The following is an 18,390-nucleotide window of genomic DNA, read 5'->3' as shown; positions in this document are numbered from 1 at the left end:
TCAATTTAAAGGTTGTGTGTAGAATTTGGTGGCATCTAGTGGTCAAGTTGCATGTTGCAGCTGAATACTCGTCACCTCACCCCCCCCTTTCCAAACATGAGAGAGAACCTGTGGCAAACTCAAAAGGTGTTTAGTTTGTCCAGTCTGGGCTACTGTAAATAAAATGGCAGTCTACGTAAAGAGGTCCTGCTCCAAATGTAAATATAAAGGGCCCATTCTAGGGTAAAGATTTTTTTTTATAGAATTGAGATGAAACAATAGTGAAAACATGAGCAGGATTATTTTGTATTCAATTTTTGCCAATAGATCCCTTTCACACTGGAACTTTTAAGAGAACGATTGTTTACTATGTCTGATCTGAAAACAGGAATAGTGCTCATTATATTGTATTAGATGGACCAGTCAGGCCCAAGTGTTCTCAGTCTTCGACAAACATTTAAAAAAACTGATATTTCCTTTAGTCATATAACTGAATAGACATAACGGGCAAACTGTAACTACAAAATGTTTGGTATTATGATACTTATAATGTAAAATAAATCATAAAAGGAACATAAAGGCTTCGTGTTGAGTTATATCTGTGACCCGTGCTTGTCATTCAACATGGACGATGGAGAAGATGTTTCTTTAACGGTTTTAAATACATAGACAAACGGTTTTAAATACACAGACAAAAAGCGAATTCATCAATGACTGTTTATTTTGCTTTATGAACATTTGGGGGATTTGAAAGAAACGTGTGCTACATTTGAAATACTCAGAGCTCAAACTGCTCAGTTAAACTCAGCAAAATCAAGAGTAAAAACATTAATCATTAATGAAACTATTTTCCATCAGTTTATGATGCTACGATAATAAACATTGGTACACTTGGAGACAAAATGAAAAACAAAGTTATTTTTAAAACAAGATTTAACTCTAAATCTTTATTCAGCTCCGATACTACACGAACAGTTAAAAACAAGTTGCTCTCCAGGATTTTGAGCTACATTGTGTTGAATAGTGCTCAGTAAAAACATTACTGTAGATTAGAGAACTATTGAATTAATGTATTAGAAGAGTAGATTCAGTTCTACACAATGGGGGTAATATGATCTTATAAATTCAGGCTTCTTTATCATCTCATTGTGTATTTCAATAAACTAATCAAAGCTATTCACAGTCCTCATGTTAAAAAAAGTGTTTTACAGTCAATAGCTACTTTCAAGTTACGACAACACATAAAGACATTAAACCGAACACAAACATATGGACACCTAACGACGAAAGCCCCACGGCACCGTTCCAATTAAGATTCCTCTCTGATTGGCGTGCAGCCAGAGAAAAAACTGTTCTGAAAACTCGTCAGGATTCTTTTCTTCTTCTTGAGGAAACTGACTGTTGTTCTGTCCTCCCCTGCATCCTCTTCCTCCTCCTCCACCTCCTCCTCCTCTTCCTCCGGCAAGATGGGTTTCCTGATCAGCTTCAGGTCTGAAGGGGTATGCCCCATGTCTACAATCTCTTTTAGCACCTAGAATGGTACAGATTGTTACATTAGTACTGGTTCTGTATTAGATCTTTGTGAACCCAATACTAAAGGCAAAAACACACAATTGAAATCAGAACAAATTTGAAACGTAGATTTGCAGTTTGCCTAAATGGGAGGAATAAATGAGTGACCATATATTGTATATGAGGATGAATGACATGTCCACTTCCCCCGCACTATGCAGGAATGAAATTATACGATGTCATTTGAAGCCAGAGAATGCAAAGTGGCTATTGGGGGAATTGAGCCACGGTATCAATGTCCTGGCAATACACACACACACTTTCATTTTCATTCATGGCAGTTTGATGCCTTTGTAGAGCAGCCTGCTGGAAATCTGATCCAAGTCTGACACATGAGCGAGCCTCTCGTCTTTGAGGAGTTCTCACACAGCAATTGGCAGCAATCAAGCCCTGAACAGGGGCTTCTGTCTGCATCTTGCAACTTGTGCTGGCGACTGGCAATCATGAATAAAATAATTTAATGTGAATTAAGGCAGATTTATAGTCCAATTTTTCGCAGACGCAAGATACGCAACACGCCCCTTTTGTGCTTGCTTGCCCCCTCTTGCGGCTTTCGTGCGTCCGCCAATTTTTCTAACTATACGACAAAGCGACGCGAGCCTCACGCAGCCTGCAAGGCTTGTGATTGGTCAGCTTACTACATCCCGTCCGGAGTCTAGTTTCCGGTTTCATGCCACATAATACCGGCAGAAATCACGGAAGATTTAGAAGAACGAATATGGACCAAATAGAAGACCACTTTTGTCCGCCAGAAAAGGGCTATTAGGAGCCACAGTAGCGATACAAATAAACAGTCGATGAAGAATAAGACGTCTCTTCTTTGTGCGTTTTGTCTTTGACAAAGACGCTACTGCGCCTAGTTTTCGGGCGTGGAATTAATAAACCAAAACGAATCCGTCGATGCAGCTGCTTGGCCAGCCGCAGTTGCAGTCGCAGGACTATAATTCGGCCTTTAGACTTAAGAGAATACATCTCAGTCCGTTTAAATCATCTTCTTTTTAACTCTCAAGCACATACGCATTGAAAAGGCAATCGTTCTCAAGACCACCACATGAAGGATTTGTCTTTGAGGTGCTGAGTGTTCAGAAGAAGCCAGTTTACCTTCTTTGTGGGAGTACACGATGGCGGCTTGAAGAAGGTGCTGTTCTCGGGGCTGGCGGTTTTGGGTTCTTGTAGAGATTCAGAGTCTCTGGAAACATTTTTTGTCTGCCCAGCATCCTGGAATGAGATGAACTACATGATATAAATACAAAGTTTAAGTTGCATGTGACACACGTTATATAATTTTTTTCCTTCCATATTCCTGCCTGAGTACCGCAAGAACAACTGTTGTGTACGATTAGTTAGTGAAAAGTGAGTCAATAGATGATGTTGAACATGGTCTGACAACTCAACATGATTTACCTCAGAAGGCCCCTGGCTGTCCATATTTCGGCATTTCTCATGATCGCACTGGCAGTTTTCCCCGCACGTCATCTTTCCTTTGCGACATCTGCACTGTTTGTTACTGCAGCGACCTTTACACGCACACTGCAAGAGGAGAAATCATCACAATCGTGGCCTTTGCATTAAGCCGGATCCTTATACGTGTATAACCTGTAAAATGTGATACATAAGCCATTTTCAGACATGAGTTCTGGCAGAAGGCCGTTGAACTGGAGACTGAGTCTTACCCCAGTTGCCTTCGGTTTCTTTGAGGCCTTGCGTCCCTTCTCGGGTTTCTCAGGGTGCCACTCCTCCTCCTCCATCTCATTCTCGCTCTCATTCTCAGACATCAGCTCTTCAACGCTGATGGCCATATTCTGCGGGGCTTTTGCTGTTGTGAAGCGCTTCAATTTAGGCTTTTGTTCGTAGAGAGAGGAAAAAAAACTTGGATTCAGCTACATAGCTTCTATTAAAATAAAACAGATAATGTTCATTGAATAATTCATTCTTGGGGCATTGTTTTCTTTCTTTTTCCACTTTCTAACTAAATTATTTGTAATATCGTTTTAGACATTGCTTTGTTTTAATGCATTTTATTTTACTCAATACAAGATTACCAAGATACCTATTTATCACTGTACAGGCTCAGTGCTGTTGCTATATATGGATTACTGATATAATATCTACTCTTCCTCTCTTTTCACTTGGAAAACACTTCCTTAAGCTTGAAAAGTGCCAGATAAAATATATGTATATTCAATATATAAATGTTTTCGTATATAAATAACCCAACATGAACATTAAACACACAATAGATAAAAAGGTATAATATCTGAAATACCAACCTTTGGAGGAACGTAATCAAACGAGTCATCTGGGCTGTTTTCGTTGTTTATCGTAGGCACAAGGATCTTTTTCCCACTTGCCAGGACAAGCAATGAGAGTTTCTGTTGAGTAGAAACACAATTTATGGTAGTGTTCAATCACACAGCACGGACGAAGATCACTGTTTATTTTTCATACCCTGCACTCAACAGCAACATGAAAATGCAACTATTTACCAGACGACATATTTCAATAGTAAGTTTTTCTAAAGCTGTGTTATAAATTAAAGCACAGAATTAATTATTCGTAATTTTACTTCAGATTGAATTCTACAGTCACCTGTCTGTATTGCTCGTTCTGCTCCAGCAGTTTCTGGTTCTGCTCACTTAATTCATGCAGCTTTTCAAGCTCTTCTTCCTGAAATGATATTACAAATAAGCACATGATTAACTTCGGCATGATTTTCTTAGAAAACCGGTGAGAGTGGATTAAACAGTGGAGACAAACCTGAACTTTGAGGCGCTGGAGAAGCTCCTTCTCCTTTGAACTCTCCTCAGCTGTCTGCTTTGTTGTGTCCAACTCACTATATATGGGTTTGCTCTGTAGCTGGTTAAGAAGGTAAAGCACCTGCAGACAGAAAAGAAAAAAGTTAATGTCACACAGTGCACACACAACTTGTTATTTTATGGCTAACCTTTCTCTAAAAAGGATTATGATGGTTCAGACTGGTTCAAATGGACACCTTCTCTTGATGTTCCTGCTCAAGTTCAACCAACTGCTGCTGATGCTCCATGTCCATGGTCGACAACACATTTCTCTCATCAGCGAGCATCTTCCTTATATCTTGTGAGTTTCCTTTTTCCTGTTTGACTTCACTCTCCAGCTTGGAACTGGCTGTTTTAGCAGACACCAACTACATGAACCAGAAAGCAGCATTTAATGCGTCATCAATTAATTAAAAACAAAGAAGTTTTGAACTACGGGACTTTCTAAGAGAAGACAATCTGTCACCTCAGACAGCAACACTCTAAGGAAACTCTTGGCTTCCACGATGCTTGTGATGGCGTCGATCCGCTGTTTCAAACGCCCATCGCTGTCTGCGAGAAGAAGTTTCTGCTGGAGATCAGCGATCTGGGCGTTCCTGTTCGAATACAAATTAGTCTAACACTTAATTATCCCTTTGCTGACCAACAAGGATCTACAGAAAGAGATGTTTTTGTAAAATCTATATTCAAAATTATTAATATTAGGCAATCTTGATATAGAAAATAATTACGAGAATAGTGTGGCCAGCATTACCAACATAAAGATGTAATTGAGAACAATGTCATAATTTTAAGAGAACAAAGCTAAAGAAATAAAATTCCTTCTGGATAAAAAAATCTTGAACGTAGATGTAACCAACGATAACCTTGTTGTCGAATGCTACCATTTCCAAATCTGCCTGATTCTTTGTCAGAATTCACAGTTTCTTACACAATCATTTCAAAGTCCTGATACTTGTGATAATGTGGCGCTCCGTTTAAGAATATTCGTATTGTTGCTTACTGTATAATGAGTGACATCTCAGTGATCTGATGTAGGACAGGAAGATCAAAAGGCTGATCTGTTCATATTCTTCTGACATGTAGCCTAAAATTAGGATCTTATTCTTATAAAAATTTTTGACTGCTCTTCTCGTAATATTACAACTGAATTCTTATTATTTCCTCCATTTATTTGGCAATCCAGTGCATTGACATGAAATGAAAGCACAAGAAAATGTGCAATATCAGCTTTAGCCAGATGGTGGTGACTAATCTACCAGCAGACATTAGCCAGGTCAGGATGGAAAACATTGTTCAGTTTTTAAAACTATTTTGCAAAAGAGAAACATATTAGCTGAGAAATATATATTGGAAAGTATTTCAGCCTGAGGTAAGACAGAGTATGATAAATGCAGATTAAATATAAAGCTCAGATCAAATGAACAGTTTAGGACCAAATCTGAGAAGGTGTCTGTGACTCACCTGAGAGCCATTTCTGTCTGCAGGTTCTCCACCTGTTTGGTCAGAGGCGTTTCCATTGCCCCGTGGCTCTCCAGCTCAGAGATGATCAGGGTTCGACGCTGCATGGATGGATCAAATTAAACTGTGATTTGATGTAACATTTCTGCTCTGTTGGTGCAATGACTTCTCACTTATTCTCACTTTTGTGGATATTTAGCTCAAGTTTAGCTCACCCTTATTTTGGGAGCAGGTCTCTCCCCGGCATCGAGCTGCTGTTTGAGATGGTTGATTTCCTGTGCCAAGACTTTTCTGTCGTCCAGCAGGTCAGTGAGGTGGCGCCGGGCTTCTTCTGTACTGACCATCACCTCCACTTCATTAAGAAGCCAATTCTGATCACATAAACGCAGGGTTAACAATACAAAGATGGTCAATGTAGAAATATTTCATAGTACAACATACTCATGTATTATTTTAAAAATATAATGCCATTTGCATTTAATGACCTAATAAACAAAATAAAAGTAAATGCCACTAGAAGCAGGTTTTACTACCTTAACTCTTGAAGCTCCCTCTGCTCCTCTGTTGTGAGCATCTTTTCGTTTGTCTACCACCTGACTTCTCTTATGTAGAGCATCTTTCAGCCGTTTGTTTGCAGCTGCAGCCTGAAAGGGAAACAATAAACTTGCAAAATTCAACTTTGGATCATTTCAGGTTATGGTTTAATTTAATCTGTTTAACATGAACATGCTATTCAAACTTAATTATCTTAGAGCATGAGTCATGAGACGTTTGTAACTAAGTTGGTACAAAATACAATATTTATGGCATGTATTTTCTCTAGAGATGCTGAAATTATTAAAGCAAGCATATTTACTTGAGATCAAACGCCTCACCTCTTCAGTTTTACGACGCAGAACGTTGGCTTGTTTCTGGAAATCCCGCTCGAGTTTCAGCATCTCGTACTGGCGCTTACGATCCTGTAAAAACAATGAAAGAGCGCAAGAACTTCATCACTGCGTGAATTAAAGGATTTAAATGGCCAGCAGTGTCTCAAAAAGAAGTTGATCCCTACACACCTTCTCCTTCAGCTGCAGCACCTCTCTGTCCTTCGTACTCTTCCATTGTCTGAATTTCTCGGAGTCCTCCCTCATCTGTCTCATCAGCTGCGTACGCTGTGTCTTCATGGACTGTGAGAAAGGGTTATTGGGCTTAGATTGGGTATCTTACCTGTGCAAAACGTATTATTATATTTTCACAATCAAAGACAGTAAAGAAATGGAAAGAATATTCGTAGTTACCTGTATCTCGTGCATGAGTTTGTCAACTTTCTGAACTGATGATTCTTTGATTTTTATCATTTTAGACTGATCAAGAAGCTTCTTCTTCATGTCTCCGAGCTGACCCTCGAGCTCCTGCAGCCTCTTCCTCCGCTGCTCACTAAGCCTACAAAAAGGAGGTGATGTGTGTCAGACAAAGATAGAAGTAAAAGAGTGAGGGCTTAGTAGATTGCTCTTGAAATTTTACGTAAAAAACAAATAAATCATAAATAGGCATCAATATTACATGGAGTTACAACAAAACCACAGCTAAAGAAAAACTCAGTGTTCATACTTGGCCTGGTTAGTGTCTTTCTTTGCAGACTGAAGAGCCAACACAAGATCCTCTTTCTCCTTCTGTAGAGATTCCACTGCAGACTGTAGAGACATTACGTTTTTCTGTGGGAGACACATTGTTCTGAGGATTAAAACCTGTTCAATTTTCAACATTTAATTTATAAAGCTAATAACAAATTTAAATCACACAAAAACACTAAGATTTATACATGACCAATTTCGATGCTTACATGACCCACCTCATGTTAAGTGGATTACCACACAATCAATGTCAGTAATTTCAAAAATCATAAAAAATTAATATGATTTTGAATTTAGAATTTAAATATACAGAATATGGGCACAATATTACAAAGCAGTTTTTAAGCCACTCTTGTCAGTAATATATCAAACATTCTCTTACCTGGTGCTCTGACTGCATCGGCTCAAGCTGGCTGTCATTCTGGCACATTTTCTTCACAAAAGCTTCCTTCAAACTCAACACTTTGTTCAGCTCGATCAGTTCCTTGGAGAGCTGGGCCTGCCGCAATGCATGATGGGTTGCAAAGGCCTCCGGGGAGTCCTTACCAACGGCGGCATCCTGTTTATCGTGTTGGAAGTGGGGAACATCTTTCATTACATAACTTTCCGGAGTAAAAAGATAAGAAAGGAGACATTTTTTTTTTTTTTTTTGACAAATGTAATTTCATGTGAATAATAAATGTAAACGTACTGATTGGTTGTCTTCTGCAGAATTATTACTTCCATTCGCAGACATCTCAGTTACGTCCTCTCCTGCAGCCATTGCTTCGATGGAGGCACTGAGGCCGGCGCTCTCATTCTTTTCAAATTCAACAAAAAGTAAAACTATTTAAAAACAATGGTTTTGAGATACAAATAATCCAATTCTGGATATACTAGCCAGATTGTGGGTATCTGGACAGAAACATAGTTATGGTCTTCAACCTCTGCGTTTCAGTACATTCAATCTGAAATGAAAAAATTGATGCTACTAGGTGCAAAGTCTCAGGTTTCATTTGAACAGTGTGCAAACTGCACACGATTAAAAAGCTGTGCTCAATAAATAATGGGCAAAAAGCTTGATTCACTTATTAATTATAGATTACTCAAGTGAGTCTATAAAAAGTAAAATATGATATCCACTGAAAATTTCAGTTATTCTTGACCCTGCTGAGTTTTGGTGAATAATTGTATAAATTGACTTTAGTACCTTGAGCTCTAAGATGACTTCTTGCAGATTCTTCATCACCTCAACATTTTCCTTCAATTCCTGGTCATCCAGGGTCTCCAACAATTTCTCAAGATCCACTTGACATCTGAAGCAAACGTAAATGAAGAGTAAGGCTCAATAGAAATCGACTCTTTGGTCAATAAACTTTTTTCATTAATCATTTGATACCCTTTGTCAGGTGCTAAAACAGAACATATAGTCTTTCGGGTACAAAAAAACCCAAGTTGTACTGCTAAAGCTTTTGAGATCGTAAGTATGCAACAACAAATAGCTGAATTATAAAAAGGAAAAAAAATCGGAAGATCCGAAGCTAAACTTAATCTTTAAGAAGAATGGCTTGGCACAGAAACGTTTTCTATGTCTTGTTTATTCTCTGTCCGACCCTTTAAATCACTCCTTGCGTCATGCCTTTGTGAACTTACGCTGCATGGTGCCGCAGTTGTTCAAGTTTGCTTTGCAGTACCTCATTTGCTGTTTCCGTCTATAGAATAGAGCAAATGCAATATGTTAAACATAATGGAGAACAATACTGAAGAGTTAACTGTCAGATAAAAGGAGACACTAAAAGATAAACTAAGTGAATGAATTATACTTTTTTTATATCAATAGCCATTAGTTTTTTCTGTTTTCAGTTATGGTTTTGAAAGAGGGAATGTCAACTTTAAGTTTCATCACCATAATGATCTTTTCAAACATGAAGGCGGTCTGTCCAGCTGCCTGACTCAGTTCCCTGCTCAGCTTATTGTTCTCGCCCTGCAGAGCGCGGTTCCTTTCCACCAGCTTGGTCACATTCTCCGATGACTCTGGCCTGTAACAGACAGACTGTGTGACTGTTGCAGCCTTTTGTTTTGGGTAATACTGTAACCCTGGTGTAATTACCCCACATTATGTAACTGGGGAGTTTTTGTCTTACCCAGAGAGCACCGGAGCTACTCCTCCACGGGCATGCAGGAGCATCACCTGCAGCTCCTGAACCTGGAGAGTAAATCAAGACACTTAAACCATCAACTTTAAAGAGAGGAAGGTAGATTGTGTGTCATGGAATCTCAGCTGTATCAATCTTTGATTTATTTTTTAAACAATAGTTAATATAAACAAAGATTTCCAGCTCATTAACTACTGAGCTGAATTTACTCCACAAAGGTTTTTTTTCCAGTCTCTGTACCTGTTGTTTCAAACGGCCCATTTCTGCAGATCTGGGGTCAATATTGACAATTGGTTTGTTTTTAATTTTGCGAGCTCTGTCCGCGTATCGCAGGGTGTTGATGGTCTCCTCCATGTTTGAGTCTGCGGGACTGATGCACGCAATCATCAAAGTGTGGCTATTGCCTCCTAGAGAGTCTGATGAAGCAAATACAGAAAATAAAGATTGTGTGGCATTACAGCTGCAGTAAACACCTGCCTATTGTGATTTACATTAACTAGTAAAGTTGTTGGTCTGGCATTCAACAACAAGCAAGCAACACAAGAGATACATGGAAGAAAAAATAAGACTTTCAAACAGACAGTTACTAAAAGTGAGAATGGAATCATCAACATAAGGACCAATGACTAATGCCTACTTTGGAGCAGGCGGGTGAGTTTGGAGTCTCTGTAAGGAACAAAGGTGTTTTTCTTGCTTTCATCCCCCAAAGCACTGATCACGTTACCCAAGGACAAAAGGCCGCGATTGATGCTGATGCCTACAGAAGAAAATAAATGGCAACCAAACAGAAATAGTGTTATTAAGGATACGATCACAATACAAAAGGGAATTGAGTTCATAAGGAGAATATACTAAATTTGGGGGAAACATAAATTGAGAGTTGAAAACTTATAAATAACTGAATCTTAAGAGAATTTGATAGATTCATTTACCTTCTTTTAAACGATCACCTTCTGCTTTGGTTTTCTTTTGTCGCTCTGAACCAGCTAAATCCACAAGGTGCAACTTTGAAACCATCGAGTCGACTCTGCAACAAAAGTTAAATTTGTTCAAAAGCACGTATCGCATATAAACCTGCACACACTAGTCCAATTTCAGGGGCAGTAGCATATGGCATCCTTACAAAAAAATCCACTGACAACAGCTAAGAAACCAGCCTGTGGGGATATTGTCAAACATTTAAAAATGACTGCGTCTTAAGACAATGATTTGCTAGTCTGATGAAACTCTGTCTTGAGAACACTGATCATCACCGAGCCCATTCGATTTCAACTGATAACAAATTAGCCTCTGGGGGCAACAACCAATATATTGGGGTTTGTGGTCTAAACAGCAGATATATGGGGCAAAACTGCATTCACTGCACATTGTTTACAGTTTGACTTGTTTCTTTTATCACACAAGTCAAACTTTTGTCCACATAAAACCCCAAAAGTGATACTTTGATGTTATAGATCCAGACAACATTTTCGGTTTAATAAGTTAAAAAGCCAATAGCAAACACATTTCAGTGAATGTGTTCCGCCTCTATTGCTCTCAACAAAGACCATTTACCTGAGGTCAGCAAAAATAAGGTAGAATGTGATTGGTCAGTCTAGAAATAGAAACCAGAGGCTTCCCGCCCCAAAATCTTGTCCCTCACAGATCCGGCCTATTCATGTCAAATCTGTTTAAAGAGAATTAGGCTAAAACAAACCAAATGGTGCAGCATGGTGGTGGCAGCAGCCTCATGCAACAGGGGGTACTGCTCAGCATCACAGGCAAGGAGACTGGTCACGTATAATGCAGCCAAATACAGCTATTGCTCTCTGAAGAAACCTACTCCAGAATGATTGCAGCTCACAGACACTTCACACTAATCTGATGGGACCATGAGAGGATTTGCCAGGAAGAAAAGGCTAAACAGCACAACTCCAGGCGTGCGAAGCTTGGAAAGACTTGAAGAAAAAAAATTGAAGTCACAATTGCAGTTCCTTCAAAGTCCTGAGTTAAAGGTCTGAACAATATAAGATAATTAAGTTTGTGGTGTTAAAGGTATGTTAAACCAACAAGAAAGTATCACAATGATAAAATGATTAATGGAGAAAACACCACTGACTTGTCTGTCCCTCTGCGCTGCTCCAGTGTTATGGTGAAGATGGCATGTGAGCGTGAAGAAGCAGCATTCATAGCTGTTGAGCCCACAGTGCGAGCAGAGTTTCCCATCTCCAGACAGCCCACCATCTCCTGGGCAGAGGACACTTTCCTCTCAGTTAAGCCCACAATCTGTTAAAGAAGACGTAGTCAATGAAAACACAGGCTGACACCAACATAAAGAAATAGACATGGATATGGTTTGTTCAGGTTTATCTCTCAGTTTATTATAAGCTCCCAGTACAAGAGACAATGTGTGATGTCACTCACCTTAATGCCATCTTTGGGATCTTCCCGAATGCTGATGGAAGGTTTATCTTTGGATGAAGATAGCAAGTCCAATATATCTTCATTATAGATCTACAATCAAAAGGAAATGCTTCACCAAATTCAATTATATAACTATTGTGCAGTAAAGTATCATTTGCTGCATGGCAGCTACAATAAATGTTATTTAAAAAAAATATTAACACAAAACAATATGTCCACCAACCTCCAGGTAAGATACTGCCAGAGAGAAATCACATTCTTTCCGTTTCTCACTTTCCTGAAATATTCTCTGGATAACTCTTGGGATAACTCCAACTGAAGAATCATTCTCCTGAGCTGATGTGTATGTTCCTCCCATGGAGAAGGTCTTTCCTGATCCCGTTTGTCCGTAAGCAAGAACCGTGGCATGGTAGCCTACAAAAAGGAGAATTTAGTGAGGATACAAAATGACTTGACTTAGTTCATTGGATGATGTTTTACATTTTACTTTTTTGCAACCAATAATGATATTACATCTCTTTAAGCAAAACTAAAGATAAAAAAATCTTCTTATTTGGCAGACCCTGCATGGTCATATCCCAGTAATAGGGTAAAACTGGACAGAAAGAGTCAATCACTGTTTTGAGAGGCATAGCTACCTTTGAAAAGCCCAGACAATAAGGGGGACACAGCCGTACTGTAGACTTCTTCTTGCTCAGCATTGGCATCGAACACATAATCATAGGTGAACGCCTTCTCTGTGCCAACAATAACCTGAAAACAATCATCTATTTAGCTAATTTTAGGCATTAAAGTTGAACACATAAGAAGTATTTTCCGAAATGATTGAGCTCACACCTGGGGCTCGTCAGGCATAAAAGTGAGACAGCACTGACATCCTTCATTGATTTCTTTCTGTACCAACGGACGGCATCGCAAAGCAACCCGCACTGGGATCACCTTCGCCTCCTCATTTGTCATGATGAAAGATTCCAGTAAATAATCTGTTAGAAGAAAAAGGGAAGAGGAGGATGTTATAATGAAGAAGAGAAGTGAGTAACACCAGTCCAATTATGTGGCCAGATGTGTCATCAGAAGTCCTTAAATATTTTCACTGGAAAAGGGACTTGTGAAAAAAACTAAAAACCTTAATAAAGAAGCAAAGATATTTTCTGTGTAAAGATATAGTAGAGTAATGGTATCCAGAGCAGAGAATAGAATCGCAATCCAGCATGTTGAGATTTGAACTTTTCTGTTCTTTGTTTTCGTCACTACTCCAGGCACACATTAATGTCATGTATATCGGCCCTCCCCGTGTTTATAAAGCAAGATGAGAGTACAGTACAGCATTCAGGTGATGCAAACATGACACTCAGGTGAGTTTGTCAATTAAACACAACCTTTAAACAAGAGACACTAAAAACTAAAGTGCTGACACTGACCAAAGTGGGAGAAACTCAGTGATTCCTGTTATTCAAAATAAGAATTTTCTCATGAGGAGACTTATAATAATATATTGGAGAGGCGGTGGTCTAGTGGCAGAAACTTGGACTATGGGCAGAGAAGGTCTCTGGTTCGTCTCCACGGAGAGACAACAAAAGACGAACCTGGATTGATCTGTCCAAAAATCCAAGAGTCTCCCTACCCTGTCTAGTGCCCCTGAGCAAGGCACCTTACTCCCCCAACATCTGCTCCCCGAGCGCCGTACATGGTCGCTCACTGCTCTGTGTGTCCTGCACCAGATGGGTCAAAAGCAGAGATTAAATTTCCCTACCTGCATGAGTGTGCCTGTGCATGTGTTTGGGACTAATAAATGCATCTTAATCTTAATCTAATTTGAGAACAGCAGGGAAAACATTCAAATTGAAGAAAGCGTCTCAACAGTGATGATAAGACAGCATCGAAGTACTGTTATATATCAGTAGCTGTCGTAGTGGCTTGCATTACAATGGAATTTTTGTTGAAGAAAAAACTTCTTAAAGATCTCTCTGTGTATAATGATAATAATGGTCATACCATCGGCAGTTGTCTTTGAGTTGTCTGTCCTTTGTGGTCATGTTACGTTTTACTTCAAAATGACTAAATAAAGAATAGTCCCGTTGTTTTGTCATTATTCCTAAAACCTTGAATAACGTTTCTATACAAATTCTAGTTATTATTATTTACACCTATGATTAAGACATTTGAAATGGAAATGTCAGTTACACTTTATTACCATACACTAAAATACATAATCTTCTGTTATGACCGTGTTTAATCAAACTGAACTGTGTGGCACAGGGATATTCACCATCTTGTCCTATATTGTAAAGAACACATGTGGGCAGCAGTCCCCACATGTCCAGTTAAAGTAAATGGTATAAGTGACTGGAACACGGGACTGGTTTTATGGAATTGCATTATTTTGAGTCTGTTCATCAGTGGCGAATCTAATAACTGTCTCGGGAGAATCAATATGGGTGTTGCCAGAACTGTCCCCAGAGTCAGTCCACGTTTCACCGTGTGTGGAGCAGCTGATTGGCCTGAGGATAACACCGCAGCTTCCAGTGCCACCGCCCGAGCAGACACATCAGCACCGAGCTGTGTGTTAAGGTATCCTCCTGCGAAGAGCAGTTTTATGACAACTCCTCCATTTCCCTGTGATGTCACTCGGTCATTCAGTCCGTAGTATAGGACACAAGAGCCAGTAGGCTAACTGCAGCTCACGTTTACTCCAATGGTGACGCACTGAAACTCAAGCTAGCGCCTTTGTCGTTAGCGCTGGTTAAAAGTGCATTCAAGTGAACTGACAGCAACACTGGTGGAGAAACAAAGCCGTGAACCAAGCACCCTGATAACAGCATTTTACCAACTAGCTAGCTGCACTTATTAGCAATACGTTGGTTTTTTGAAAGTTACCTTTCCACGTTTCCTCCAACAGCACGTAACGTGTGTCACAGAACCTGCACCCGGAGGCTGTGGTTGATAGAAGAGAACATGGATATCCGAGCGCCTCTGCGAAACGTTTCCTCTGAGTGTTGACTTGTTGTAAACTTTGCTCTTGACCCGAGTGTTGAGGCCGACGTCGTCTGTGAGATGAGTGTTGTTACTGCCCGCCACTTTCAAACACCCGGATCCTCCCCGCGCCGCCTTCTTCTACGCGTGTTCTATGGCAGCTGCGACGCTTTACTGACCCCCACAGGAAGAATAGAAAAGTACAGCTCTGACAAAGGATGCACTGTGAGCTTTATGTTTGTGCACATAAAGGGAATTTAAGTCTGTTCACCCTTGCTCTAGTAAAATAACATACAGCGTTTATTGAGCTAAGGATAGTACAAACATCTGAACAATAAACAATACATTCGAAAAATGATAGATTAAGAATTGTGCAAAAAATAAGCAACAGACAATATGTATTAAAAGTAAAGAGGGGGAAAATAATACGCCAAGACTCTAGTGTGTGCAAGTCAGCTGCTCTGTCAATGATTATAAGATGGTATTAATGCAATCACTCTCTATCTTTCTTTCGTTTATCTTAAAGTCTGAGAGAATTATTCTGCCTGTCATTCTTATGCTAGAGACCATGCAGTTTGTAAATGGAGTCAACAAAGTAAAACATCTGGGTCACATCATTTGGGACGATTTATGTTGTGATGACGTTGAGTGCTGTATACTGTATGCACAAGCCAGCATACTGGCATGTAAATTCTCTGTGTACAGATGATGTTTAAAGAGCACTTTTAGAGCCTGCTGTACTCCACTTTTCCCAGCCCATCTGTGGTGCAGCTATACTCATGCAAAACCGAAAGGTCTTCATGCAGGTGGGATATAATGGTGCTTTCAGAAATTTGCTATAGCTTCCGAGATGGATAAGTGCAAGTCACATGAATGTGGCCATCAATCTTTTATACTCTGCTAAGGAATTGTGCGCATAAGTTAATTATATAAAACATGTGATCTTAGGGATCTTTAGTGAGACAAAGGTAGTCATCTTGTTTATTGGAAACAAACGGTCTATGTTTTAATCCCTGACTGTGGACATGTAAAGAGTGATGATTGTATTTATATATTTATGTTCTGTATTTTATCACTTATTTATTAAAACGTTTATACTGACCTGATTGAGAAACCAACAAAAAATAGTCCTGTGTCTAGTGTCTTAGACTTCTGCAATGAAAGGAAGCTCTATGCAATACAGCATGCTTTACTGCTGTTAATTCAACTTTTTGCTGCTTGTCTTCCCTCCGTCTTCCCTGAGCTTGTGCCTTCTACACAGTGAAAAAAAATATTTAACTTCATTTCATATTACTCAAGTGATGCATTCAAGATTCTGGATACATTTGCAATGAAACAAATTTAGGTTTTTGTTAAATTTAACTGTATCACTGTACAAAGCAGTCTTTACTTGATTCCTTGTTCAAATCCTTGACCTAATGTGCTGAGATAGAACAGGTTTTCCACTAACCATTTCTCGTGCTGAAGTGTCCTTGGGCAAGACACAGTGCCGCAAAATTGCCTCTGACGACTGTGCTGACAATGTGTTAGTGATGAGTGGTGGAGTGAGTGCTGCACATAGATTCACTGTGCATGGATAAACAGCTAAATTTACTGTAAAGCACGTTGAATGGTCATTCAAACTAGAGAAGTGCTATATAAAACACAGCACATTTACTGTTTCATGCATAAATAACTCTTGAATGAACAGATATTACAGGCATAATATATCTCAGTAAAGTCCCTATGGTGATTTAAAAGCTGCTCTCTCTAACCTAAGATTGTCACACTTTAATAATAATGACAGCGCGAGGCGTGAAGGTGAATCACTGTTCAAACTTAAAAATGACATTTCATCCCCTCATTTACTGACAGTGACGACAACATGAGAAAGTACATCGATTACTAGTTCACCAAAACCTACAAAACAACCACAGGACCGGTGTGAGGCAGAGAGAAGAGTCACCGTCAGAACAGTAGGTGACTCAATATTTCTGGGAGATAGACGTGCCACTTAAGAAATAAAAAGCTCCGAGGGGATTTTTGTTTCCCTCAGTTTAAGTGCATATAGAGGGAGAGGAGAAGCTGAGTGGTTGACATGTCATCCTTCTTTATGAGATGAGTTTTCAGCCTGCGATAAAATAGGGAGTGACTCTGATGGAGGAGAGAAATGTCATTAAACTGGGAGTCAGAGGGGAAAACAGCTGAGTCCAGACGGAGAGGGAAGAGAATGATGCAGTATTGTCAGAGGGTGCACTGATATTACATTTGCATTCATGAGATGCATTATCATTTCCATGATTTCCTTCACTTGCACAATTGAGCACACATATTTTCCTGTAACCAAATCTTGTTTAGCAAATCCATCTGGGGATTTTATTGCTAGCTTGGTTATAAATATGGTCCTGGGCGAGCTGCGGCCTTTAACTGCCCTACGACCCCTGGGAACTGCAAAAACATTGATGGAGTTTATCCACTGTGACACAGATGTGTGACTCAGCCTCCACCCCTGTGTAAGATGCTGCTGACCACCTACAATCTTTTGTACACGTCCAGAGGTATTTAATGTGTTAACCAGCCTATCATATCGATTATTTATCATCTTTTGGGTAGTTGAACCCATAAAGATAATAACCATAAATAACAAATTAGAGATAAAATTTCCTTTATCTTAAACAGGGTGAGAAATTTTGTGTAACAACAGGAGATTGGCCAACTGTAAGTGATTGTTTTGATATGTAGAAATCTCAGTTCGAGTGAAGTAATCACTGAGTCACTGAGCAAAGCAAATCCAAACATACAACGTTATTCTGTGTTTTCTGACTTTTTGAAGAACCTGCAAGGTTTTAGTAAACTTTCCATGGACACGACTTACAATTAAGACGGCTAAATCTCTGTCAACGGTCGACTTTTGCACATGATATCGCCGGAGCCAGCGTGTCCTGCGGCTGTGGGGAAATTCCACTACAAAGCTTATTAACAACATGCTAGATTGTTCCTGGTCCCAGGAATAGAAACAGACGGGGGACGAATGGAACAAACCAGTCCATTCTCTCCATATACATATTCACTGGGCGATGATTGTGCATGTCAGAATTCCTCTTGAATAGGAAGATTAAAACTCTGCAGCTCAGCCTTTTCACTTCACTTAAAGCCACGCTGACCTTGAACAGCAGTTTATGCTGTAGCCGGGACAGGCAGTAACTCACCCTGCCAGCGTCCCTGCTGTAGTTTTAAGAGATAATCTGGATGGATTGCAGTGACATCACCTATGCCCAAAATCCAGCGGTCACATGAATGGTGTTTTGAAGAGAAAACACTCTGCTCAGCTGCTCATGTACATCACAGTAAATGTTGCTCTAGTGAGCTAAAACATTCTGTGCTTCACATTAACCCTGAATATGTACTATTAGATCAAAATAAAGTTAATCTATGTAGAACAACATTTGAATGAAGTAGACATTCTTTAAGATTGAA

General features: G+C 39.6%; 1 protein-coding gene across 2 annotated transcripts; it reads right to left on the bottom strand.

Moving 5' to 3' along the window:
* Nucleotides 1-682: 682 nt before the first annotated feature.
* On the bottom strand, nt 683-15,064 carry kif4 (kinesin family member 4). 2 transcript variants are annotated; one of them, XM_053442288.1, is made up of 31 exons: nt 14,839-15,064; nt 12,799-12,944; nt 12,600-12,714; nt 12,185-12,375; nt 11,962-12,051; nt 11,657-11,823; nt 10,491-10,585; nt 10,196-10,315; nt 9,799-9,974; nt 9,547-9,608; nt 9,309-9,441; nt 9,056-9,114; nt 8,613-8,718; nt 8,115-8,222; nt 7,806-7,982; nt 7,401-7,504; nt 7,088-7,232; nt 6,866-6,976; nt 6,683-6,766; nt 6,341-6,451; nt 6,023-6,178; nt 5,811-5,908; nt 4,813-4,942; nt 4,544-4,714; nt 4,309-4,428; nt 4,141-4,218; nt 3,822-3,923; nt 3,225-3,392; nt 2,956-3,081; nt 2,653-2,784; nt 683-1,510 (listed from the first exon to the last, which is right to left on the bottom strand). In XM_053442288.1, exons 2-31 carry the CDS (start codon nt 12,919-12,921, stop codon nt 1,289-1,291), a joined length of 3,780 nt encoding a protein of 1,259 aa, XP_053298263.1. In that variant the 5' UTR covers nt 12,922-12,944; nt 14,839-15,064; the 3' UTR covers nt 683-1,288. The 2 variants fall into 2 exon arrangements, with proteins under 2 accessions (XP_053298263.1, XP_053298264.1); XM_053442289.1 differs by having other exon boundaries at nt 2,653-2,769.
* Nucleotides 15,065-18,390: the final 3,326 nt, after the last annotated feature.

Source organism: Pleuronectes platessa, chromosome 15 (assembly GCF_947347685.1).
Source record: "Pleuronectes platessa chromosome 15, fPlePla1.1, whole genome shotgun sequence".
NCBI lineage: Eukaryota > Metazoa > Chordata > Actinopteri > Pleuronectiformes > Pleuronectidae > Pleuronectes > Pleuronectes platessa.
Note: the sequence above shows the minus strand (reverse complement) of the source record. Positions and strands in the feature narration are given on the sequence as shown.